Here is a 20,064-nt window from a genome sequence, read left to right as displayed (position 1 = left end):
GTGGGCTAACCTCCGAAATCCCTTATAATGTAAGCAAAACATACATCCCTTCTTTCATTTATATATTTATTTTTAAAACTTGCATTTTACGTCAACAGACAAAAGATTTTGGACGCCTGGAAATGGGCCACTTGGCCCAACCCGTATAACCAAATTTATCACTTTAGGACTTTATTTAATGGCCCACAGAATATATCGTTTTAGCCTGTGAACGACAGCCCAGCCCAGACCAACAAGTAACTTGCTGGAGGACTTCTGTAAAGAAAAGAAAAGCTTGAACTGGAGTAGCAGACAAGCCAAACCCAGCATTGCACATATTTTACACTTTTATATCTGTTCTTCCACATCCAAAAATCTCCAACTCCATTTAATCTCTATAACGATGTCGGTAAGTTTTTCGCTTTTGCTTCCTCGAAACCCTAGTTTTATAGAGTAATAAACCGAATTATATGTATGTGACAATGACAGATCTTCGAGTACAATGGAAGTGCCCTAATAGCAATGGTTGGGAAGAACTGCTTTGCAATAGCTAGCGATCGGAGACTCGGTGTTCAGCTCCAAACAATCGCCACTGATTTCCAGAGAATCTACAAAATTCATGATCGTCTCTTTTTAGGTCTTTCTGGCCTTGCCACCGATGCTCAAACTCTGTATGTTATTTTAATCATTGATTCTAGACTTTCTTTAAAAAAATATTATTTATGTATAATTTGATGGTGATTTTGATAAAATGTGTGTAGCTACCAGAGGTTAGTTTTCCGTCACAAATTGTACCAGTTGCGAGAAGAGAGAGATATGAATCCTGAGACTTTTGCTAGCCTTGTCTCCGCTCTTCTTTATGAGAAAAGGTTTTTTTCTATTTAATTAATTTTGGTTTTAATTAGGGTTTTGCCAATATGTTCCATGTTAAGCTATGTTAATTTAGTTTTCATTGGTAAATTAAAGTTAGTCCATGTTGCAATGTTGAATTTGTCTATCAATAAATTTTATTGATAAATTTAAAGTGTTTCTGAAACTGGTACTAGTGGTATATTACCATGAAAACAGTAAATTAAAACATGTTGCTGCTCAATTTATGTTGCACAGATAAACAACTAGTTCAATTATGTGGTAATGCAACACTCTAGTAATCTTTCCAACTTTTGTTTATTTGTTCTTTTAATCTCTTTAACTCTATGGTTGCTACTCTGTTAGTCTCTTTTTTTGTTAATTAGATACATGTTGAATTTTCCATATGGCACAATTTGTTAGATCAATTGTGATTGCTACATGCATGAAAACTACAATGCATCTTTTTCGCCTTCTCAGGTTCGGTCCATACTTCTGTCAGCCTGTAATTGCTGGATTGAGTGATGAAAACAAGCCTTTTATCTGCACTATGGATTCAATTGGTGCCAAGTATGTTAAATTTCTTGTCCCTACAACTATGTAAACTCAAATCTAAGTGCGATAGTTCATTTAGCAACTGATAGTGTCCACGTTGAGAATGCCTCATTGTTTTTCTATCAACAGACTGGTAAAAGGAATTAAAATCCATTTGTTACTGTCTACATGCGCCCCTCTAGCATATTACAAGACAATTTCATGATCTATCTACTGGACATGTTTTAGGTTTAATTAGAACTACTTTTTTCTGAGATTGTCACTTATATCCGCAGCTTATTTATGAACCTTGTAATTTGATCATGAGAAGTAAAATTTATGGGAATGTTCATTTACTTTGACTTTTTGTTGATTAGTTTATTCTGTTGGTATAATTGATTTCCAAATATCATGAGGTTCACTTATTGCCTTATTAGTAGATCAAGCTATTCCTTTGGAATTGTTGGTTGTGTTGTTTCCGCATATGAGTAGCATGTTGAGCCTTACTATACAATTCAAACTCCAGGGATCCTAATATCTTAATAAAATATCGATATGGTTGTTTGCATACTTGTGATACTGAAATAAGTTTGCTTCTTGTGGTTTCTTCTATGTCAAATGCAGGGAACTCGCCAGAGATTTTGTTGTTGCTGGCACAGCCTCAGAGTCACTTTATGGTGCTTGTGAATCAATGTTCAAGCCTGATTTGGTTAGTTGATTGAACTTCGACTGCAAACTGTTCTAACGGTTGTCATGTTGGAAAATAAGGCAAAGTCGCAATAATCTGGTAAAAGAGCCAGTTATGATATAATTCCTAGGTTCACCAAAAGCCAGTTACATATACAAGAGCAGTGATGCTGCAGAAATCTGTACATGTGGAAATAAGTTAGCATATAAAAGTTGATACGCATTACAATTCTCTCCTCTGCCGTTCTCTTGCATATAGGGTGGCATCAGTAACTCAATTTTAGAATGCTGAGATGAAGCTTAACCTTCAAGTTTGATTTCTTTAGTACTCAGGTCTAAGTAATAATACTATAAAAGAAAACTTGGCAACTAATATAAATTGAGCATCCATGAGAATTTACAAGCGGATGAAAATTGAATGGTCATAACTTGCATTGATAGAAGTGACAGGTAATTTATCAGGCTTTGATGCTTATATTCCTCAGATTGCTCGAGGTTTCATAAAAGAAGCTTATGATACTTTATTTTACTTCATGGCTGCAATGGAGTTTTTCCCTCTCATTTTGTTTCTGAACAAGTTATAGTGGGTAGGAAATGTGCTGATCTACTGACAGATGATAAATGCCTAGTGGCTAGCATCTGAAACATTTAGTAGCAGATCATTTGTACTGCTGAAGTAGATACTAAACTGTATGTCATGTAATGAAAGATTAGTTAACTCTGTTTCAAATTGTATTCAGGAAGCTGAAGAATTGACAGAAATAATATCTCAAGCACTGCTTTCATCAGTAGATCGGGACTGTTTGAGTGGTTGGGGTGGACATGTCTATGTTGTGTAAGCCTTCATATCCATCTTCGATTTTTCTGTCACTGTGTTGAATTTTGGTTTACAGAAATATTATTTTCCCCCCCCTTAAAGCATGGAGTAGTGTTGGAGAAGTCTTGGTTCATTCTTAAGAGTGCCTTCTATAATTTCTCATACTCATTGGTTGACCAAATAAATTTTCCTATTTTGTTCTGAATCCGAAAAGAATCTAGAAAGAGAAGAATTAACAATGATCTCAGTATGTTGTTTTGTGATTGTAATTTCTACAATCTATTGGAAATTTACCAGCATGATATTCTGGGACATTGTTTGAAGAAGCCTTTAGTCATTAGTTTTAAGATACTTAGGATGTCTCTGTTCTGTGCATGCAAAAATGAAATATGGAATAAGTCTACTGACTTTCATGATGCCAATTGTGCCTTCTTTTGTTCTGCATCAAAGTCAAGTTTTCAACTCATTCATGTGCCATATTCAACCATTAAATAGTTTATTTTATCAAAAAAGAAAAAAAGACTTGATTTTTAATTGGAACTCCCTCCATATCTTTAGAGTGAATTTGACATTTTGCTGTTATTAGGACTTATTGTAGTATGATTTTCACCATGATCCCAAGGATGTAGAAGTGGTTATAGGCTTGTATAACTATTCTGTGCTACCAATTTTGGTCACTGATCTCCTATACTTGAATATCTATTGGTGTTGGATTGACTTTTTGAAACAAATATGCTTTAAATTCCATGCAACTCCCATTGGATGACCAAATACATGCTAGAGTTTCATTGTGGGAAATTCTTTTTAAAGTCTTGAGTTTCTTATCTTCTGCCATGGTTTCCACAAGTTCCTGCACCATTTGATCATTTGTATCTTTTGGATGCTCTTATTTTGCCTTTCTGGAATTGAGCTGTTGGTAATTTTGGTAGTGACAGCATAACATTTTCTTTTTAATATTTATGCTGGCAGTACTCCCACAGAAGTTACAGAAAGAATCTTGAAAGGAAGGATGGATTGATCTTTTATTTACGAAGCTGAAGGCCGAAGCCCTTCTACACTCAAGATTAGATCACCAGTTTGTCAGTGTATTCAGCCTTAGACTCAAATTTGAATGCGAACCGTCTGGTTTCTTTAATGAAGGCTGTTGTTCTGTAACTTAAAAATCAAAGCACACACTTGATAAGATTTTCAACTTCAAGCTTGAGTTCTGGTGTATTGAATGCAGCTTCTAGTGCTAAGTTTGACTTTTCTTTTTTCTTCAAATTGATATGCACGTATTTCATGAATTAGTCCTTTTCATCAGAGATCTTAATTTTGCAAGAGTTTTTCATGTGGATAACTTGCTGCTACACGTGTCTAGTAACATTCTGGCTTGAAAATTATTTGGGTGCTTAAAGGATTAAAAGGGCTTTGTTTTTGTTTGTTGTCATCTCTTTTGGCATCTTAATGTAAAGGAGATACGCCAGTCTCTGCTTTGTGGTGTGGTGTCTTCGTGTAAGGAGAAACACCATGGCTAGTTTATGCTACTTTGGTACTCTGTTATGAACGGTGCAGAACTAAGGCAAGGCAGTGGCAGTCTTAACAAGATATATATATGCATGGAGACAAATTGGATGATGCTGTTGGAGTTGCATTCCCCGATACTCTGTGGGTAATGGCGGTCCTATCAGTTGTTTCATATGCTTTCACTTTTCATTTTGATTACCTGGATCTGTCATTTCAGCTTCGTGAAAAGAAGACGTTTAAGTGACTGCGGCTGTCGTTTGTGAAATGACAGGAAATTTTGTAAATATTAAAAGTTACAAATTGGACTAACAACTCACATTTTTCTTCTCCCTTTTTTTCAAAAAAGAAAAGAAAAAGAAGAAGAAAGAAACCACCTTTTTATGGTCTCTCTCTCTCTCTCTCTCTCTCTCTCACACACACACACACACACCACTCGCATTCCATTTTCACAGCACTACATTGTTTTTCTCTCAACAGAAACTTCATGAATGAAGTTAAAAGAGAGAAGTTACCTTTATGAGAGGAGATTGGAAACAAGAAAATAAATGGTTAACGAAAATCTCACACTATTAGTGAATTCGTTGGTTTTCTTGCATACTTGACTGGTTAACTGTTACTACGCAGATGGGCAACATAATTAAATCCTTCACTTCTGGTTTCACTAATACCATAAGCGATCTTTTTACTTCTCCACTTGATTTTCTTTCAGGGAAATCTTGCAGGTGTGAAAAATTACATTTCGACATTTCCATTGTTATGGATTACCATTTCATTGTTTGATTGCTTTTTATTTATGCATGTGTTGCAGTTCAGTTTGTGGATCAACATGGGATTTTGTTTGTTACATCGAAAATTTCTGCGTTGCCAATCTATTGAAGTTGGCCATGGTGCTGGCTCTACTCTACATCGGTGAGTTTGTATGTCTATAATCTACGATTATCTGTCAGAGGAATCATCTCTATATCCATTCTTGAAATATTCTTCTGAGCCCACTCTTGTACATATGCACTTGAAGTACCAACAAATTGATAAGAGTGAAGGGTTAATTTCACTAATTAATTTTATTATGATCACAAAGTTTCAGTTTATCGCGATTTAGCCTTTCAACTTCAATTTTGTTGCACATTCTATATTTTCATCAAAATATGATGAATTGGCTTTCCTAGTGTGCATATGAGCCTACAAGCTTGCTGGAAAATACCCTTTTGGAAAGCACCATGTCTACTGGATTATTATTATTATGTAGCATTATTCTCATCTAGATTTGTCTATTTCTGTTTTGATGACCTGCAGTTCTCCTACTCATCTATCTTTTGTATAAACTGAGAATCTTCGAATGCGTTGGCCATAGCCTGTGCAAACTGGCATGGGCATGCATGGTCTGTTGGATCTCTTTGTGGAAAAACTGCTGCTTCTTCTTGCGTGATAGTCTTATAATGCTCAAAAGGGTAAGCCATCATCACAGAAGGGACTCAAGTGAGTTTGACACAAGTGAAGACGACTGCTATGACTATGAACATAGAACAATGGATGTGAGCAGTAGGCCACTATCTCGTCAGATGATGGATTACCGGACAGCTCATTTGAGGAGATCTTTAAGGCCAAAAAGTCATCGGATTCGAGTCGGGTTAAGTACAGGATCAGAGCATGGTTATGGAAGATATCATCATATTAAACATGCAAATCATGGTAGCACAGTGAACAATATTAGGGTGATTCAATCATCAAAGTTCGTACGGAAAGGCATAAATCATAGGCGAAAGGGTCATTCAAGAGAAAGGTGGTGAACATTTAGTGAATGACTTAGTAAGGAAATAAACTTTACATTCTTCTTCCATATTTGAATTATCTGCTGCACTAGTTTTCTTATTCTATATCACAAAAAGAAACAAAAGAAGTATAAATCTCTTTTTGTCTTCATCAATTTGTATAGTAGCCATCAAGAACTCAAGTAAGCATAGCCACGGAAACTTCAAATTCCTCTCCTTTCTCTATCCTGTAAGAAAAACAGTTTCTGTACGTTATATAAGGACTGATGTCTAGTTTCAATGTATCCAAAAAAGAATGTTGTTTTTAAACGTGTAAGCTTTTTTTTGTTTTTTTTTTAAAATACTATTTTTCTAATTTTTTTAAATTTACTAGGCAGTTGTTTTTTCAGTTAATTTTCTGTTGTTCCCTAAATTTTTTTTCAGTTTTTTATCTAACAATAAAAAAACCATAATTTTAAAAAAATATTAAAAAAATAATATTTTTAATATTTTAATCGAATAAAATGAAAAAATAAAAAACATATAAATATTTCTTTTTAATATTGGATCTATATCATTGCTGACGAATATATATATATGATTATTTTTTTTGACCAATTGTACTTATTAATTTCATGAAAAATGATAATAGAGATATTCTCATTAAAATCATATGCATCTCTTTTCCGTTCCTAAATTTTATAAATGACTACAAAAATTTTAAACCCTATTAAAGTTATATTTCTTATGTCCTCCATGATTATATATCGGTCAGATTGACTTCGGTTATATAGTAATTTTATATTATTTATAATAATTCTTTTTAGTTGTTTTTAACAAGTTATTGTAATTTTGTATTATTTATTAGAACTCATATACAATCCACATTTAGTATTTACAATAAATGCCTTATGGTTTTAGAATAGTGAAATCAAAATTAATTTGGTGTTGGCGATTTATAATTGCGCCATTTCCTTGCCATTTGACCAGCTTTCGAAAAGGACGCCATTTGGAATGGGGCTGTTTTTGTCTTTTCCGAACAATGAGACGCACTGAATTGAATTTGTCGCCCTCAGCCTGGCCTCTCGTTGCTCTTCCAAAGCGACGTCTTGATGCTTCTAATTGTTTTATAGAAAAACAAAAGACCAATGTTGGTCCGACTAACACCAAATTTATTTACTTTCTCTCTCCTAAATTTCTCCTCTCCTATCGATCCAACTACAAGAAAGTTGGAAGATTGCACTAATTAACTCCAAAAAGCTCAACTTCTTAAAATATAATTTAACATAATCATGTCAAATTGATTCGTTTGTATGAAAAACTTTTTCAAATTTTAAACACTAAATCGATGGAGCGGCGTGTGGATTTTGGAGGTTGCCTTACGACAAGGACTTTACAAAAGACTAACTCATACAAACTTCGGAATAAGAAAAATCAATGTAATAACTTGGTACAACTGATTTTCAATTGCTTCAAACCAAAATTAAGGCTCCTTGTTCCTCAAGGAAGACCAAGAACGCCGTGTCTATCTAGTCAAGAAGAAAGGCAAGAATAATGGCATAACCCTAGACCTTGAACTTTGAACATCTTGGAATCTGGAGTGCAAAAACATAGCTAGAGAGATTGTCTTTTTCCAGTCGCTTGGCATGAAAGTTAGCCTTCTGTCCAAAGAAACCTCTAATATACATATAATTTTTATGCCTTATAATACCCTAACCAAGATTCTACTCTCTGCTGCACTAGTTTTCAAGATCTCAATTCCCTTCAATGGAGAACAACCAAGAAAGGAAGCGATCAACTGATGAAGATGAAGAAAGAAAGCAAGCTGCGAGAAGGGTTCCACTCGCAGAACTTAATCAAGTTCGTTCTGATTTTGCTATAGCAATGGCTTTGCAAAATCAAGAAAGCGCATTCAATGTCCTAACAAGCATCGAAAGCGAAAGCGAAGAAGATAACGAAGAAAGTGAAGATTTTTCGAGCGAAGAAAATAATGGAATCAATGATTATGAATTCTTCGAGAGCCAGGATTTAGAGTTTCTTGAAGGACAAGATAGTAACAGTGATGAAGACATGGAAGAAGAAGAAGATGATATCGATCCGGACGAACTTTCATATGAAGAATTGCTTGCATTAGGGGAATTTATAGGAGAAGAGAAAAGAGGATTATCGATAGAGGAAATATCAAAGTGCTTGAATCCATCAAAGTATAAATCTGTAGAGAACAAAAGTGAGATTGATAGATGTGTGATATGTCAAGTAGAGTATCAAGGAGGTGAGCCCTTAGTATCTCTTCTTCCATGTCAACATCCCTACCATTCTGAATGTATCATCAACTGGCTACAAGTCAAGAAGATTTGCCCTATCTGTACCACTGAGGTTTCATCATCTCCCAAGCTTGTTAGAAAATAATGTTTCATCACTAGTTTTCATCTTATTTTCATTGTCAAATATTGTGAATATTTAAATTAATTGTAAATTATTATTATTATTATTATTTGATGGAAAAGATCATCATCATTATTGAACGACAAAACACAATTACTCTTAAGCCATGTTATTATTATCTTCTCTTTTTAATTTTTGAAGCGTTTGTACTATTTAATTCAATCTCTATATGCAAATTTCAATATTATATACTACACCTATACTTTTAATATATGAAGAACAATTATATATTTTAATTTTGTACTTTTTTCTATTAATTTATTGACTAATAAATTATGTTTCTAATTAAACACTCACTCTAATTCTAAGAAATAGCATATTAATAATAATTAGTTTTTAATTAAATAATAATTATCTTAAAAATAAAATATGAATTATATTTTAACTAATAAAATTAGTTTCCTAATTAAATAATGGTTTTAATAATACAAAAATTTTAAATATTATATCTATTAATAAATTAATTTTTTAATTATATAAAAATTTCTAATTCTAGTAAATAGTAATATCAATTATATTAATAGTATTAATTGATATAATATTAGAATTAATTAATAAATTTTTAGTATATTTTTATATTTATACACTAATAAATTCTTAAAATATTAAATGATTAAGAAGAAAATTAAATATATCTAATATACTATTATTTTAAAAATATAATGGATAAACATTATAAAATTTATTAAATTTTATTTATAAATTTAATTTTATACTCATATAATAAAAAAATTAAAAATATCTAATTTATTATTATTTTTAAAATATAATAAAAAAATTAAATTTTATTTATAAATTTAATTTTATAATCATATAGTAATAGCATTCTTCAATGCAGATTTAAACAACTAGTTTATAAATGAATGCTAGGGCATATAGACGTCATAGAAGAACACAAATACTTTAGTTAGATTCTGAATACGTCTCAATTGTATGTTCGTTCCATAGGAGATTAAATTCTTCTATCCTTTCTTGAGAGGCTATTACTACATATGACTATTATTTTAGAGGAGTCCGACCCAATTAGTAATTTACGTATATTATAGTTTATCTGATTTTATATCAAAAGCAGATAGAATTGCTTTTGTGCCAATTTACATGCATATAAGAGTATATACATTATTATAAATTGATGTCCAATGCAATAAGATGGTGAGCATACATGTGCAAGAAAAAAATAGACAATAATAATAAAGTGGCTATTAAGATCATATAATATTTACCCATAATTATTTAAGTTAGCAAAATATATACATTCAGTCATTTTCTAACCATTGCTATCTAGTTCGCTAAAACAATTTGTACACATACATGTATATAGATAAAGTTGAGCTAATTAATAATTCTCATCTACCACATATAGGTCAACTACAATTGGTACCATTAATATAACTTTTAATGGTGGTCTCTAATATATGACTATTTTAAGTTAAAATAAAATAATTAATTATAATATTAATATAAAATCACCGGCTCACTTACTATTTTGAGACCAATACAAATAAAAGATACAATATAGTCAAAGCCGGCTCATTATTAAAATTATATTAATGTAATATTAAAATAGATAAATTGAATATTTATCTTTCAGGAGATTAAAGAATAAAACTATTGCAACATGCTATGCAAATTGCAGACCCACTTGAAAAGCACGAGAGCCGCCATTGGAATACAGCTACCCCAGTTCCTTTCTACATTAGGTCCCACCCAGCTAATTGTCATTCACTTATATTAATAAATATAATTTTTTTATAATATATCTTTCATTTTGGACCGTATAAGCTAAAATTGAAAATATATATATATATAATAATTGTACAACTGGAGCATGCGAGCAGCTATATATGTGTGCTTCAAAACTTCTGTCTCCTTGTGAAAAATGCGGCACAAAGAAACTTTATACTTATATATATATATATGTATTCATTTTCTTACTGAATTGAAGGAAAAACGTTTTTAAGGTTTTCCTGTGTGTGTGTTTGAAGGGACACATTAGACTTAGAATTTTGTTATTCGGACAGGTTATATTAGGGCATGATTCTATCTGGACAACCTATATTATTATAATAAGGTTTTATTATTATAAATAAATGTAACACTGAAGTAAAGCTTATTGACATAACAAAAAAACTCAGAATATTCATAAACTCGGACTATATTTATTTTAATCATATAATATCTAACTTTGATTAATAATATTGCTCATGTAAATATCAAAAAAGAAAACCTAAGTGTACATTAAATATCGTAAGAAATGGGAAAGTAGAAAAAGGCCAAATTTATTGATAATGACGCTGAGAATGGGCGCACACAATTGGCCAAAAAGAAGATTGGTTTGGACCGTAGACATCATTTCAAAGTATATATTAAAAATATGCAAAATCAATCCCATCAACCAAAGGCCAAGGGAAAAATGTTACTATAAAGTAATCGCCATCAGAAGTCATGCAGCTTGTCGTATAACACGACAAAACTATCTACTTATCTTTCTTTTTCTTTTCTTTTTTTCCTTTTTACAAAATATTATTTATTATAAAGCCACGAACATTCTAGGAAACATCCTGGATTCAGTTCGAGGTGGGGTGGCCATACACCATCCATTAAACTTTAATCTCTTATTGTTTTAGTGGGATAAGCTTCAATTATGTCCTAATTAGCATGCTTAGGTTACTTCATTAAAATAATACTGACGGTCCACTCAAATAATAGTAATACTCAGTAGGGGACATTTTTCAAGTGGTATTTTTCTGCTGATTAATGTTTATAATACTAAGTTTTCGTAGAATATTTATTGACTTCTCGGTCGTTAATTTTTTATTTTATTTTATTTTTAGTTCTCTTTAATGGTAATCTTCTCCCTGTTGATAATGAGGACTTTGTTATCACTTAAAAATAAATCTTAAATTATCTAAAAGTAGTCTATCAACTTTGAATTCCTCTTGATAGTAACTGTTTACTTTAAGAAATTCTTCACGCGTATAGTAAATAAATTAGCAGTAATTAATTTTGTAAAGAAAAATCCAAAATTCATCAAGTTGGGACCAGTAGTAATGGAGATTATAAATTAATTATAATATATAAATTAAGATAGGACAAATTGGCGGCCAAGTAAAACCAACAAAAATGTGGTCTCTCTTTTTCTGTTTTTTTTTTCCAATGAACCAACATAAAGTAGTGCAATTCCTATATTTTCCTATTCTTCTTTGGTGACGGGCAAAAGTCAAAATAAACAAATATATGGCAATTCATTTAACTTGGACATAAAAACAAATTGCACCAGACAAAATTAAAATAACACATACAACAAATGGTCACACAATATTACCCACTAGTACTAGTAATTATCCTGTTTCTGTGCAAGTTTAGTGTGTCATGATTCGATTGAAATCCACATTATTCTTATGGTTTCACACCCAATTATATCATAGTCTCTTTTGCCCATAAGAGAAAACTTTTTTAAAAGAAATTTTCACAATTAACCCATTACAGAAATTCATTTACCTTTTCTTGTTTCCCAAGTTAGCATGATGTTCTTCACAACACGATGCAGTCAGCCTGAAAAATTAATTACCAGTCATCGTTTAGTCATGTATTGCACAAATTTTTTTATTATTTTGATCATAATATTAATTTTACAAATAAAATATAATATCATCTTTAATATTTAGTTATAATATTTCAAAAAAAAGTAAATATATATATTAAAAAAGTTTAGTATTATCCATATTAAATGTTATGTCTCAAAAATAGATATATATCAAAAAAATTTAAATATATATATATATATAAGACTTCTTTATTTTTGACAGGATCAATTAGTATTAGATTATTTTTGAAAAAAGAATGCTACACAATCCATTTTTATTTGTATCGTCTATTATTTATTTGATGTAATATATAAAAATATTATATACCACGTGAAATGGATAAGAAGTAAAGTATAAAAGGTTTGAATGTTTAGCATTACTTTTCTTTGGTAAAGAAAGATTAAAAAAAAAAAAAAAACATGTTTTTGTGTAAATGGGAAGAAAATATGTGTTACGGTTGAAAGTCATTTTCATAAATGTGAATCTTGATCTAATTTATTGACTTCATACTATAAAGTTTGCCTACGTTCAATGGATTTGGGCAGGCAGACCTACCAGTGAAAAGTGTGTTTGATTTGGACCTACGACTCATCTGGGTTTACATGTTTGGTCTTTCATTTCCTTGTTGTGGAAATTAATTGACGTGGGAATTGAATCCAGCCATTTAGATTAGGAACCTTTTGTATTTTATGCACATGCACAAACCATATGAATAAGGAGGGATTAGTATTTCTACTAAATTATGTTTACCTATCAGTTTGAAAATAAATAAATAGAAAAGTTAAAATTCTTTTTATATAGAAAAAGAAAATAGATTGAAGTTCATGAATTCTTACAATATATGATATTTCTTAAAAATCATTCATCCTGAATGTGAGAGATTTTATTAAATTTTTTAAATAAAGACGTTCATATACAAATGATACAAGATGTCAAAATATTTACAGAATTCTTGAGGGGTAACAATTATTAAATTTATAGTTTAATAATAATAAAGTATTTTATTTTTCGTAAAAATATAATTGAATATTTTCCAAAGTTGAAATCAACAACTTTCTTTAATTTTTTGGGAAATTCTTTTTTAGAGGAAAGAAAATAAAGAAGAAAGATAAAGTTTTATTTTTTAATTATATATTATTTTCCTTTTTCATGTTTGGATAAAGATAAGAAAGAAAATAAATGTTTTGTTTGGAAAGTAAAATATACAAGGAAAGAAAATAATTATCTTCTATACTCATTGTATAATAAAATTGGAAGTAAAAAAAGAAATATATTATAAATATCAAAATACTCGGCTTTTTTATTTTTTTCTCCATTTTGGAGATAAAAGAAAATATACTATATTTTTATTTTCTTCCAAAAAATATAAATTTTAACTTCATTCTTCTTTTTCATTTTTATTTTTCCTCTTTCCTTATTTCACTTCGTTTCAAAGGGTAAAGAAAAAAAAGAATGGAAGCTCGAAATTCACTGCTAGTCATCTTACTGATCCTTGGTTGGATCCTATTTCTTAACCGTCCAAATGTTGACTTTAACCCTTGTGATTTCTGTCCATTCCAAAAATTGTGCCGTTTGATTGACACAAATTAGGGTCCACAAACATGGGGTTGGATCGAATTCCTGTCATTGAATTGACCAAGACTAGTCATAATTCCCATCTATTCAGCATTGCCGCCTTCCGACCAATAACACACCTCCACGTCATAGGATCTATAGGGCAGTTCTGTACAGACAAAAGCCTTGATTAGGTCACTCATTGCGACCAGGATAGGTCACTAAACCCAGTCCATCTCGTATTCCACGTGTCGACCAACAAGCTTAAGCGCCACATGTGTCTGGATGACGTGGGGATAATCTGCATCATGAAAATTATTTAACTGGGTCCCTATGTCGTTTAACCATAACGTGTCTATTTATCATTGGTTATAATCTTTCAGTTAAAAGCACGACAGGACCGAAAGTAGATTGGGTAAAATTTCACCCTTTTTTAAGTAAATAAAAAGAAAACGAGGCCGCACTTTTTATAATAGTTAGGTTAGTTAGTGTAATACGCACCGTTGGATAAAAAATATATTATATTTTGATTATAAAAGAAAAAATTCATATTTGTATATTCTAATATATTCTGGATTGCAATATCAGATGAATTATATTTTATAAAATCGATGATTTTTCATGATTATATCAGTAACTATATAATATAAAATTAACTGTAATATTTGATTTGATTATGATGCGATGGACCACACAGTATGCGAAGGTAAAAAAAAACTATATTCTGTATAAATTATATGAAAATGATGGATAAATCCTAAAATTAATTTAGAATTAATGATGTTTATTATTAATTAATTATAAAAATCTGAGAATTTATATTAATCACAAGTTGATATTTAATGTGACCCTATATATTATACAAAGCTAAAAGATTTCAATAAAATAATAGCAAGATTTCATAGATAAATATAGAATGAGCCAACATTTTATCACCCCTTTCATCTGTTAGATGGAACTTTTGAACTGGTAAATCATATTTTATTTATAAGATTAGGGTGATGTTCATGAAGAATATTTATAATTCTAATTGGTATTTTTCTTTTCCTTTGAAGGAGTTGCTAAAAGGAATAAAAATACAGTATTTAGTTAGAATATTATTTATTTTTAGAATCAATACAGTATTTTATTGATGTATACTTGAGATAAAAGATTTTATTTATAAAAAGTAATGTATATAACAGTCTGAGCTGCAGTTACTGACCTACCAAAAATGTTGGTACTTTATTCTTTTTAAATGTTATAAAGAGAATGCATAAAGTTGGTTCATGTAGTTTTTTTAATTTTATTTCTTAATTTTTAACTGCTGGGTCGTATAGTTATTTTCTTGCTTTATTGCAATTGCCTAACAATATTAGTCATTTTGACCTCCAGGCTCTAACATTTTATAGTATATGGGTAATGAAATATATTTATTTATAAAATATTAATTAACCGGTGTATTTATAAAATCGTAGCAAGCGATGTACTTATAGAAGAAAATAATAAATTAACGAGTTTGATTAGTCAAGTTAATTTCTTTTCAATTTTCGTAATTTTATTTATTATTAATTAATAAATATAAATATAAAATTTTATTTAAATTAAACTATATATTCACCATCACACTAAATATATTTATATATTAAAAAGAAGTTGATATGTATAACTAAGAGAAGAGGAAAGGTGATATTATATAATGTGCTGGATCGTTAATTAGCTAAATGAAGTATGTAAATAACATTAATCTTTCATTAAAGATTGTTATCTTATTTTGCCATAATGGTATAAAGTCACCATAATGATTCTACCCGACCTTTTTCTAGACCTGGATAAGGACTAATGGACTATCTTCTAGTCGATATTTTTTCCCCTTTTTCTTTTTCTTTTTTATTTCCAATTTTCGGGGTATCCAAACATGCCGCATCATCTCCGCAAAACCTTGCCTTTCCCTCCTCTTGCCAAATCGCACAATTGGACAACCTCCACCACCGCACGTGGCTCTTCTCTGCTTTCTCTCTCTGGCGTGGACACCTCATCCACCGTTTAACTGTCGGCTCATTCCCCAAGACAAACCAAACCAAAAAAACGCGAACAACAAACATCACCGACCCCACACGGTCTGGTCTTCCTTTTTTTTTTTTTTTTTTTTTTTCTCTCTCTCTCTTATAATAACATTATACGGGTAGTATGATTTTTATTACTTTCTCTAGTTTTGATCTAACATTTTTTTTCATTTTTATTTACCTAATAATGTAATATTTTATTTTTTTAATAGTTGATTTAATAATTGAATGTTTAATCAAATTAATATCAGTATTCATAAGAATTTTCATTTGTTTAATTTTTAAAAGTACAGATTTTATATAAAATTTTAGCATTTAAGAGTAAATTATTATTTACATCAAAAATTATAAATAAATTAATAAGTATATGATATTATCATAATTTTAAATATATAAATAAAATAACAGTTGAAGATAATAGCACTAATTAAAAATTAATTTTTTTTGACTTATATAAAAATAATATATTAAAATTAGACTAATATATATATATATATATATATATATATATATATATATATATTATATCTTATGTAAATAATATTTCTCACCCTTTGCAACTAATACATTAAAAAAACAATACAATTAGAGATTTAATTTATTTAATAGCTTTTTATTTATAAAAATTTTAATTTACTAAGATTACATAATAAAAAATTTACTTGTACATATTATAAATAACAATTTATCCCGTGTAAAGAATATAATTTAATTTTAAAACTTTCATCTTCAAAAATAAATATATTTATTATGTTAATTTTTGAATATTTTATCAAATTACTTCAACACATCACTTTGGTTGATGTTGATATTAAAATTTAAAATTTTTTATAAATTATTTAATTGATATTTATATTTTACTTTTGTTAATATTTAAATTTTAATTTAATCTGATTATTATTATATTTAAAATTATTTTAAATAATTTAAATAACTTAAATTGGAATTCGATTTAATTAGAACTAGAAAGTATTATATTTACTAGAATTTACTTAAGTTTTAGAAATACTATTTAATACAGACAATCTCATTTCTTAATATAATTGTATCAAATTCAGAAGTATTTATATTTGAGTTAAATTTAACAGATTCATATCTTTAGATGTTTTATATGCGGGGTTTAAATAGCATGTCAACCAATTATAATTGGTGAAAAGATATAAAGTAAAAGAAATAAAATCGTTTGGAAATTATTTATAAAAAAGAATGAATTAGATATTAGTTTTTCAAAATTTTCTGCTGTAGACCGACTGGTGGTAACAGTGATATAATGCTTCTACCGCGCCACAGTCCAAAATAAAAGTCGTAAGCAATGACAAAATCACCTCCCCATGTGGGCTATCGACACGCACGCACCCCCACTTGAGAGAAGGACACGTGTCCCGGCTGCTGTCATAGAAGAAAAAACCAGGAAAAAGGGCAAAAAACGTTATCGCCCACGTGTATTCTAGAAATCACGCCTACTTTGTATGATGTGTCCTCTCTCTCTCCTCTTTTTTTCTCTATAAATTCATGACTTTCCCTTGCGTTCTAAGTTTCAAGCGCCGTCACCACAAAGAGAAAGAAAGCAAGAGTCGGAGAGTATTTACAGTTGCAGCAGAAGTAGAATAAGTAGAGTAGAAGAGAAGGGTAAACAGGTCAAAGGAAAAAAAAACGATATGGCTGCGGTGTTAGAGTTACCACCGGGATTCAGGTTCCATCCAACGGATGAGGAGCTTGTGATGCACTACCTTTGCCGTAAATGCGCGTCGCAGCAGATTGCTGTTCCTATTATTGCTGAAATCGATCTGTACAAGTACGACCCATGGGATTTACCTGGTAATTATTATTATTAATTTTTTCTCGTAAACTGTAAATTTTTGTTGTCTTCATATCAATTTTAATTACTGCGTTATAATTACAGGTATGGCCTTGTACGGAGAAAAAGAGTGGTATTTCTTTTCACCTAGAGATAGGAAATATCCAAACGGATCGCGGCCGAATCGGGCTGCGGGAAGCGGCTACTGGAAGGCAACCGGTGCAGATAAGCCAATTGGACAGCCAAAACCCGTTGGAATCAAGAAAGCGTTGGTTTTTTACGCAGGGAAAGCTCCTAAAGGAGAGAAAACTAACTGGATTATGCACGAATATCGATTAGCTGACGTGGATCGTTCTGCTCGCAAGAAAAACAGCTTAAGGGTATATTCGCCATTTCAACACAACTTCTTTTACTAGAAAAAAGAAACACAAGGATAGATTCGGCATTCTATAGATGTCAATTACCTTTCTCTCCTTTGTCATCGGAAGGGGGCAAAATAGGAATGATATGTTTTAAAATCGAGAATGAAATGATGAGCGGTCCTGAAAAAGTAAGGGCCCAGTCAAACTCCACAAATTGGCCGAACGAAATTTGGGAAACTTTAATTAATGAATGTGACTGATGTGCTTATCCCCTTCATTAATCATTACTTGTTAATTTAGGAAAATAAAATGTTAATCTTATCCCTTTCATCTAAACTTCACATTAGATAAGGTTTGTCAACTTATGGCTCTGATTAAGAGTGATTGACTAATTCAACGGTTCTGATTTAATTGCAGCTTGATGATTGGGTGTTATGCCGCATATACAACAAGAAAGGCACAATTGAGAAGCAAGGGCAATTGAGTAATAAGAAAATAATTAACTACTCGCCATCGAATATAATCGAAGACAAAAAGCCGGAAATAATGGCGCCGCCCCCTGCGCCGTCGTCCGGGACTGGAACGGCGAATGATTTCGTTTATTTTGAGTCCTCCGATTCGGTACCGAAATTGCACACGGACTCGAGCTGCTCGGAGCACGTGGTGTCTCCGGAATTCACGTGCGAGGTGCAAAGTGAGCCAAAATGGAAAGACTGGGGCAGTAATGTAAATGCTCTCGATTTTCCTTTTAATTACATGGATGGCAGTATGGACAGCGCTTTCGCGTCGCAGTTTCAGAATAATAATCAGATGTCTCCGCTTCAGGATATGTTCATGTACCTGCAGAAGCCGTTTTGAGGAGGGAAAAGAAAAGTCAATTTTTTTGACCTGATGTGGTGCCTAATCGCACGGTAGCACGAGACTGAAAGTCTATGAGTGTGCCTGTGTGAGAGGGTAATACATACTCATTTTTATTTTGGGAGTACCGATCCTGCTGGTGGACTATGGATTTGGGTACAGCAGAAAATAGTGAAAATTATATGTATGTGTATAAAGGGTAGGGGTAGGAAGGTCATTGTTGGGATTTATATTCATATGTTATTGTACTTCTGTGTTTTCTTCTTCTCTTTGCCAAAACCAGTTCTTATTAGAAAAAACCATTCATCTAAATTTTTCCTTTCCTATAATTTAATACTGGCTGTTCTATTATAATTGTGTATTATTTGCATTTTCTTTTAAGTTAGGAGAGGTTGTAGCTCAAACTGGAGTTGATGGTAGAAGAATTAAAGAAGGTAGCGAAGAGTTGGTATGAAAAAAAGGAAAAGGCATCATTATTGGCAAATGGCATTTTATATTAAGAGGAGGCTGTTATGAAGTATGGTTTCTTAGACCAACAATGTGATTGAACTTGTCATCGGCCCAGCCTTTTTTGCTATGTGCACGGATATGATGAGGCCCAAACGTTTAGGCTTTAAAGTTTGTGCCTGATGGAATGGGCTCGGCAAAAGCTGAGAACCCATTTGGAAGATGTTACAGAATCTCTTGAAAAAAAAGACGCATATTATTGATTAATAGGGAATTAAATAAAAGGCAAAGAGTAAAAGAAGAAACGAGAGACAAACCACATGATTAAAGACAAGAAGATTTAATTGTCTTGTGGGTTCGAGACCAAGGCGGTGAAGTAGGCCCAAGACCACGATTGTCGTATCAATATTCCAATAATCCCTTTTTGTCTATATATTTAAAGAAGAAAAAAAAAAACTATGGATTCATCGATCTGAGTCTTGATTTTAGAACCAATGGCAGCAAGGATTGCGTGAATTCTTCTTCTTGTAAAATCATTTCAGTCTGATACCAAATCTTTGTGAATTGGTACCTACCATATATACATGTCCTTCATCAGAATCCTATGTTTCTCCATTGTAAATTATGAGCTTTGGAAACCCAATAAATAATGGAAGTGGAAGTGTATATATATAAATTAATGATTATGTGGTTCAAGGGTTGGTGTAATTACGAGAGCAGGTAAGTGGTAGCTCAACTGATTATAACGACAGTTCTAATTAGGAAAAAAAATGATAACACCTATAAGAGTTAATTACTATTATCTCCTTAAGGTTTGATGAATTTAGAAATCCAATCCTATTTACTAA

General features: G+C 31.1%; 4 protein-coding genes across 6 annotated transcripts; all 4 read left to right on the top strand.

Annotated features, from left to right (window-relative positions):
- Window positions 1–228: 228 nt before the first annotated feature.
- Window positions 229–4,170, top strand: LOC8279392 (proteasome subunit beta type-3-A). Its single transcript, XM_002520292.4, has 7 exons — window positions 229–388; window positions 469–650; window positions 741–848; window positions 1,309–1,398; window positions 1,987–2,071; window positions 2,790–2,884; window positions 3,836–4,170. The coding sequence occupies exons 1-7, from the start codon at window positions 383–385 to the stop codon at window positions 3,882–3,884; spliced, it is 615 nt and encodes a 204-aa protein (XP_002520338.1). The 5' UTR covers window positions 229–382; the 3' UTR covers window positions 3,885–4,170.
- Window positions 4,171–4,303: 133 nt separating this feature from the next.
- Window positions 4,304–6,450, top strand: LOC8277762. 3 transcript variants are annotated; one of them, XM_015719926.3, is made up of 4 exons: window positions 4,304–4,513; window positions 4,997–5,094; window positions 5,181–5,281; window positions 5,666–6,450. In XM_015719926.3, the coding sequence occupies exons 2-4, from the start codon at window positions 4,997–4,999 to the stop codon at window positions 6,157–6,159; spliced, it is 693 nt and encodes a 230-aa protein (XP_015575412.1). In that variant the 5' UTR covers window positions 4,304–4,513; the 3' UTR covers window positions 6,160–6,450. The 3 variants fall into 3 exon arrangements, with proteins under 3 accessions (XP_015575412.1, XP_002520339.2, XP_048227459.1); XM_002520293.4 differs by having other exon boundaries at window positions 4,304–4,517; XM_048371502.1 differs by having other exon boundaries at window positions 4,304–4,755.
- Window positions 6,451–6,963: 513 nt separating this feature from the next.
- Window positions 6,964–8,626, top strand: LOC8277763 (E3 ubiquitin ligase BIG BROTHER-related). Its single transcript, XM_002520294.3, has one exon. It carries the CDS (start codon window positions 7,888–7,890, stop codon window positions 8,527–8,529), a length of 642 nt encoding a protein of 213 aa, XP_002520340.1. The 5' UTR covers window positions 6,964–7,887; the 3' UTR covers window positions 8,530–8,626.
- An 8,635-nt stretch (window positions 8,627–17,261) lies between these two features.
- LOC8277764 (NAC domain-containing protein 2) lies at window positions 17,262–19,081 on the top strand. The gene is made up of 3 exons (XM_015719887.2): window positions 17,262–17,569; window positions 17,655–17,929; window positions 18,329–19,081. The coding sequence occupies exons 1-3, from the start codon at window positions 17,410–17,412 to the stop codon at window positions 18,767–18,769; spliced, it is 876 nt and encodes a 291-aa protein (XP_015575373.1). The 5' UTR covers window positions 17,262–17,409; the 3' UTR covers window positions 18,770–19,081.
- Window positions 19,082–20,064: the final 983 nt, after the last annotated feature.

The sequence above is a fragment of the Ricinus communis genome, chromosome 2, assembly GCF_019578655.1.
Source record: "Ricinus communis isolate WT05 ecotype wild-type chromosome 2, ASM1957865v1, whole genome shotgun sequence".
NCBI lineage: Eukaryota > Viridiplantae > Streptophyta > Magnoliopsida > Malpighiales > Euphorbiaceae > Ricinus > Ricinus communis.
Note: the sequence above shows the minus strand (reverse complement) of the source record. Positions and strands in the feature narration are given on the sequence as shown.

Bases quoted from the DNA above. Each gene is read 5' to 3' on its own strand.
- LOC8277764 (XM_015719887.2), top strand. From the start codon at position 17,410: ATGGCTGCGGTGTTAGAGTTACCACCGGGATTCAGGTTCCATCCAACG. The intron at 17,570-17,654 runs GTAATTATTATT...TTATAATTACAG, and splicing joins CGACCCATGGGATTTACCTG to GTATGGCCTTGTACGGAGAA. The intron at 17,930-18,328 runs GTATATTCGCCA...ATTTAATTGCAG, and splicing joins GCAAGAAAAACAGCTTAAGG to CTTGATGATTGGGTGTTATG.
- LOC8279392 (XM_002520292.4), top strand. The intron at 651-740 runs GTATGTTATTTT...AAATGTGTGTAG, and splicing joins GCCACCGATGCTCAAACTCT to CTACCAGAGGTTAGTTTTCC. The intron at 1,399-1,986 runs GTATGTTAAATT...TGTCAAATGCAG, and splicing joins ATGGATTCAATTGGTGCCAA to GGAACTCGCCAGAGATTTTG.
- LOC8277762 (XM_002520293.4), top strand. From the start codon at position 4,461: ATGCATGGAGACAAATTGGATGATGCTGTTGGAGTTGCATTCCCCGAT. The intron at 4,518-4,996 runs GTAATGGCGGTC...GTTACTACGCAG, and splicing joins CATTCCCCGATACTCTGTGG to ATGGGCAACATAATTAAATC. The intron at 5,095-5,180 runs GTGTGAAAAATT...CATGTGTTGCAG, and splicing joins CTTTCAGGGAAATCTTGCAG to TTCAGTTTGTGGATCAACAT.
- LOC8277763 (XM_002520294.3), top strand. From the start codon at position 7,888: ATGGAGAACAACCAAGAAAGGAAGCGATCAACTGATGAAGATGAAGAA.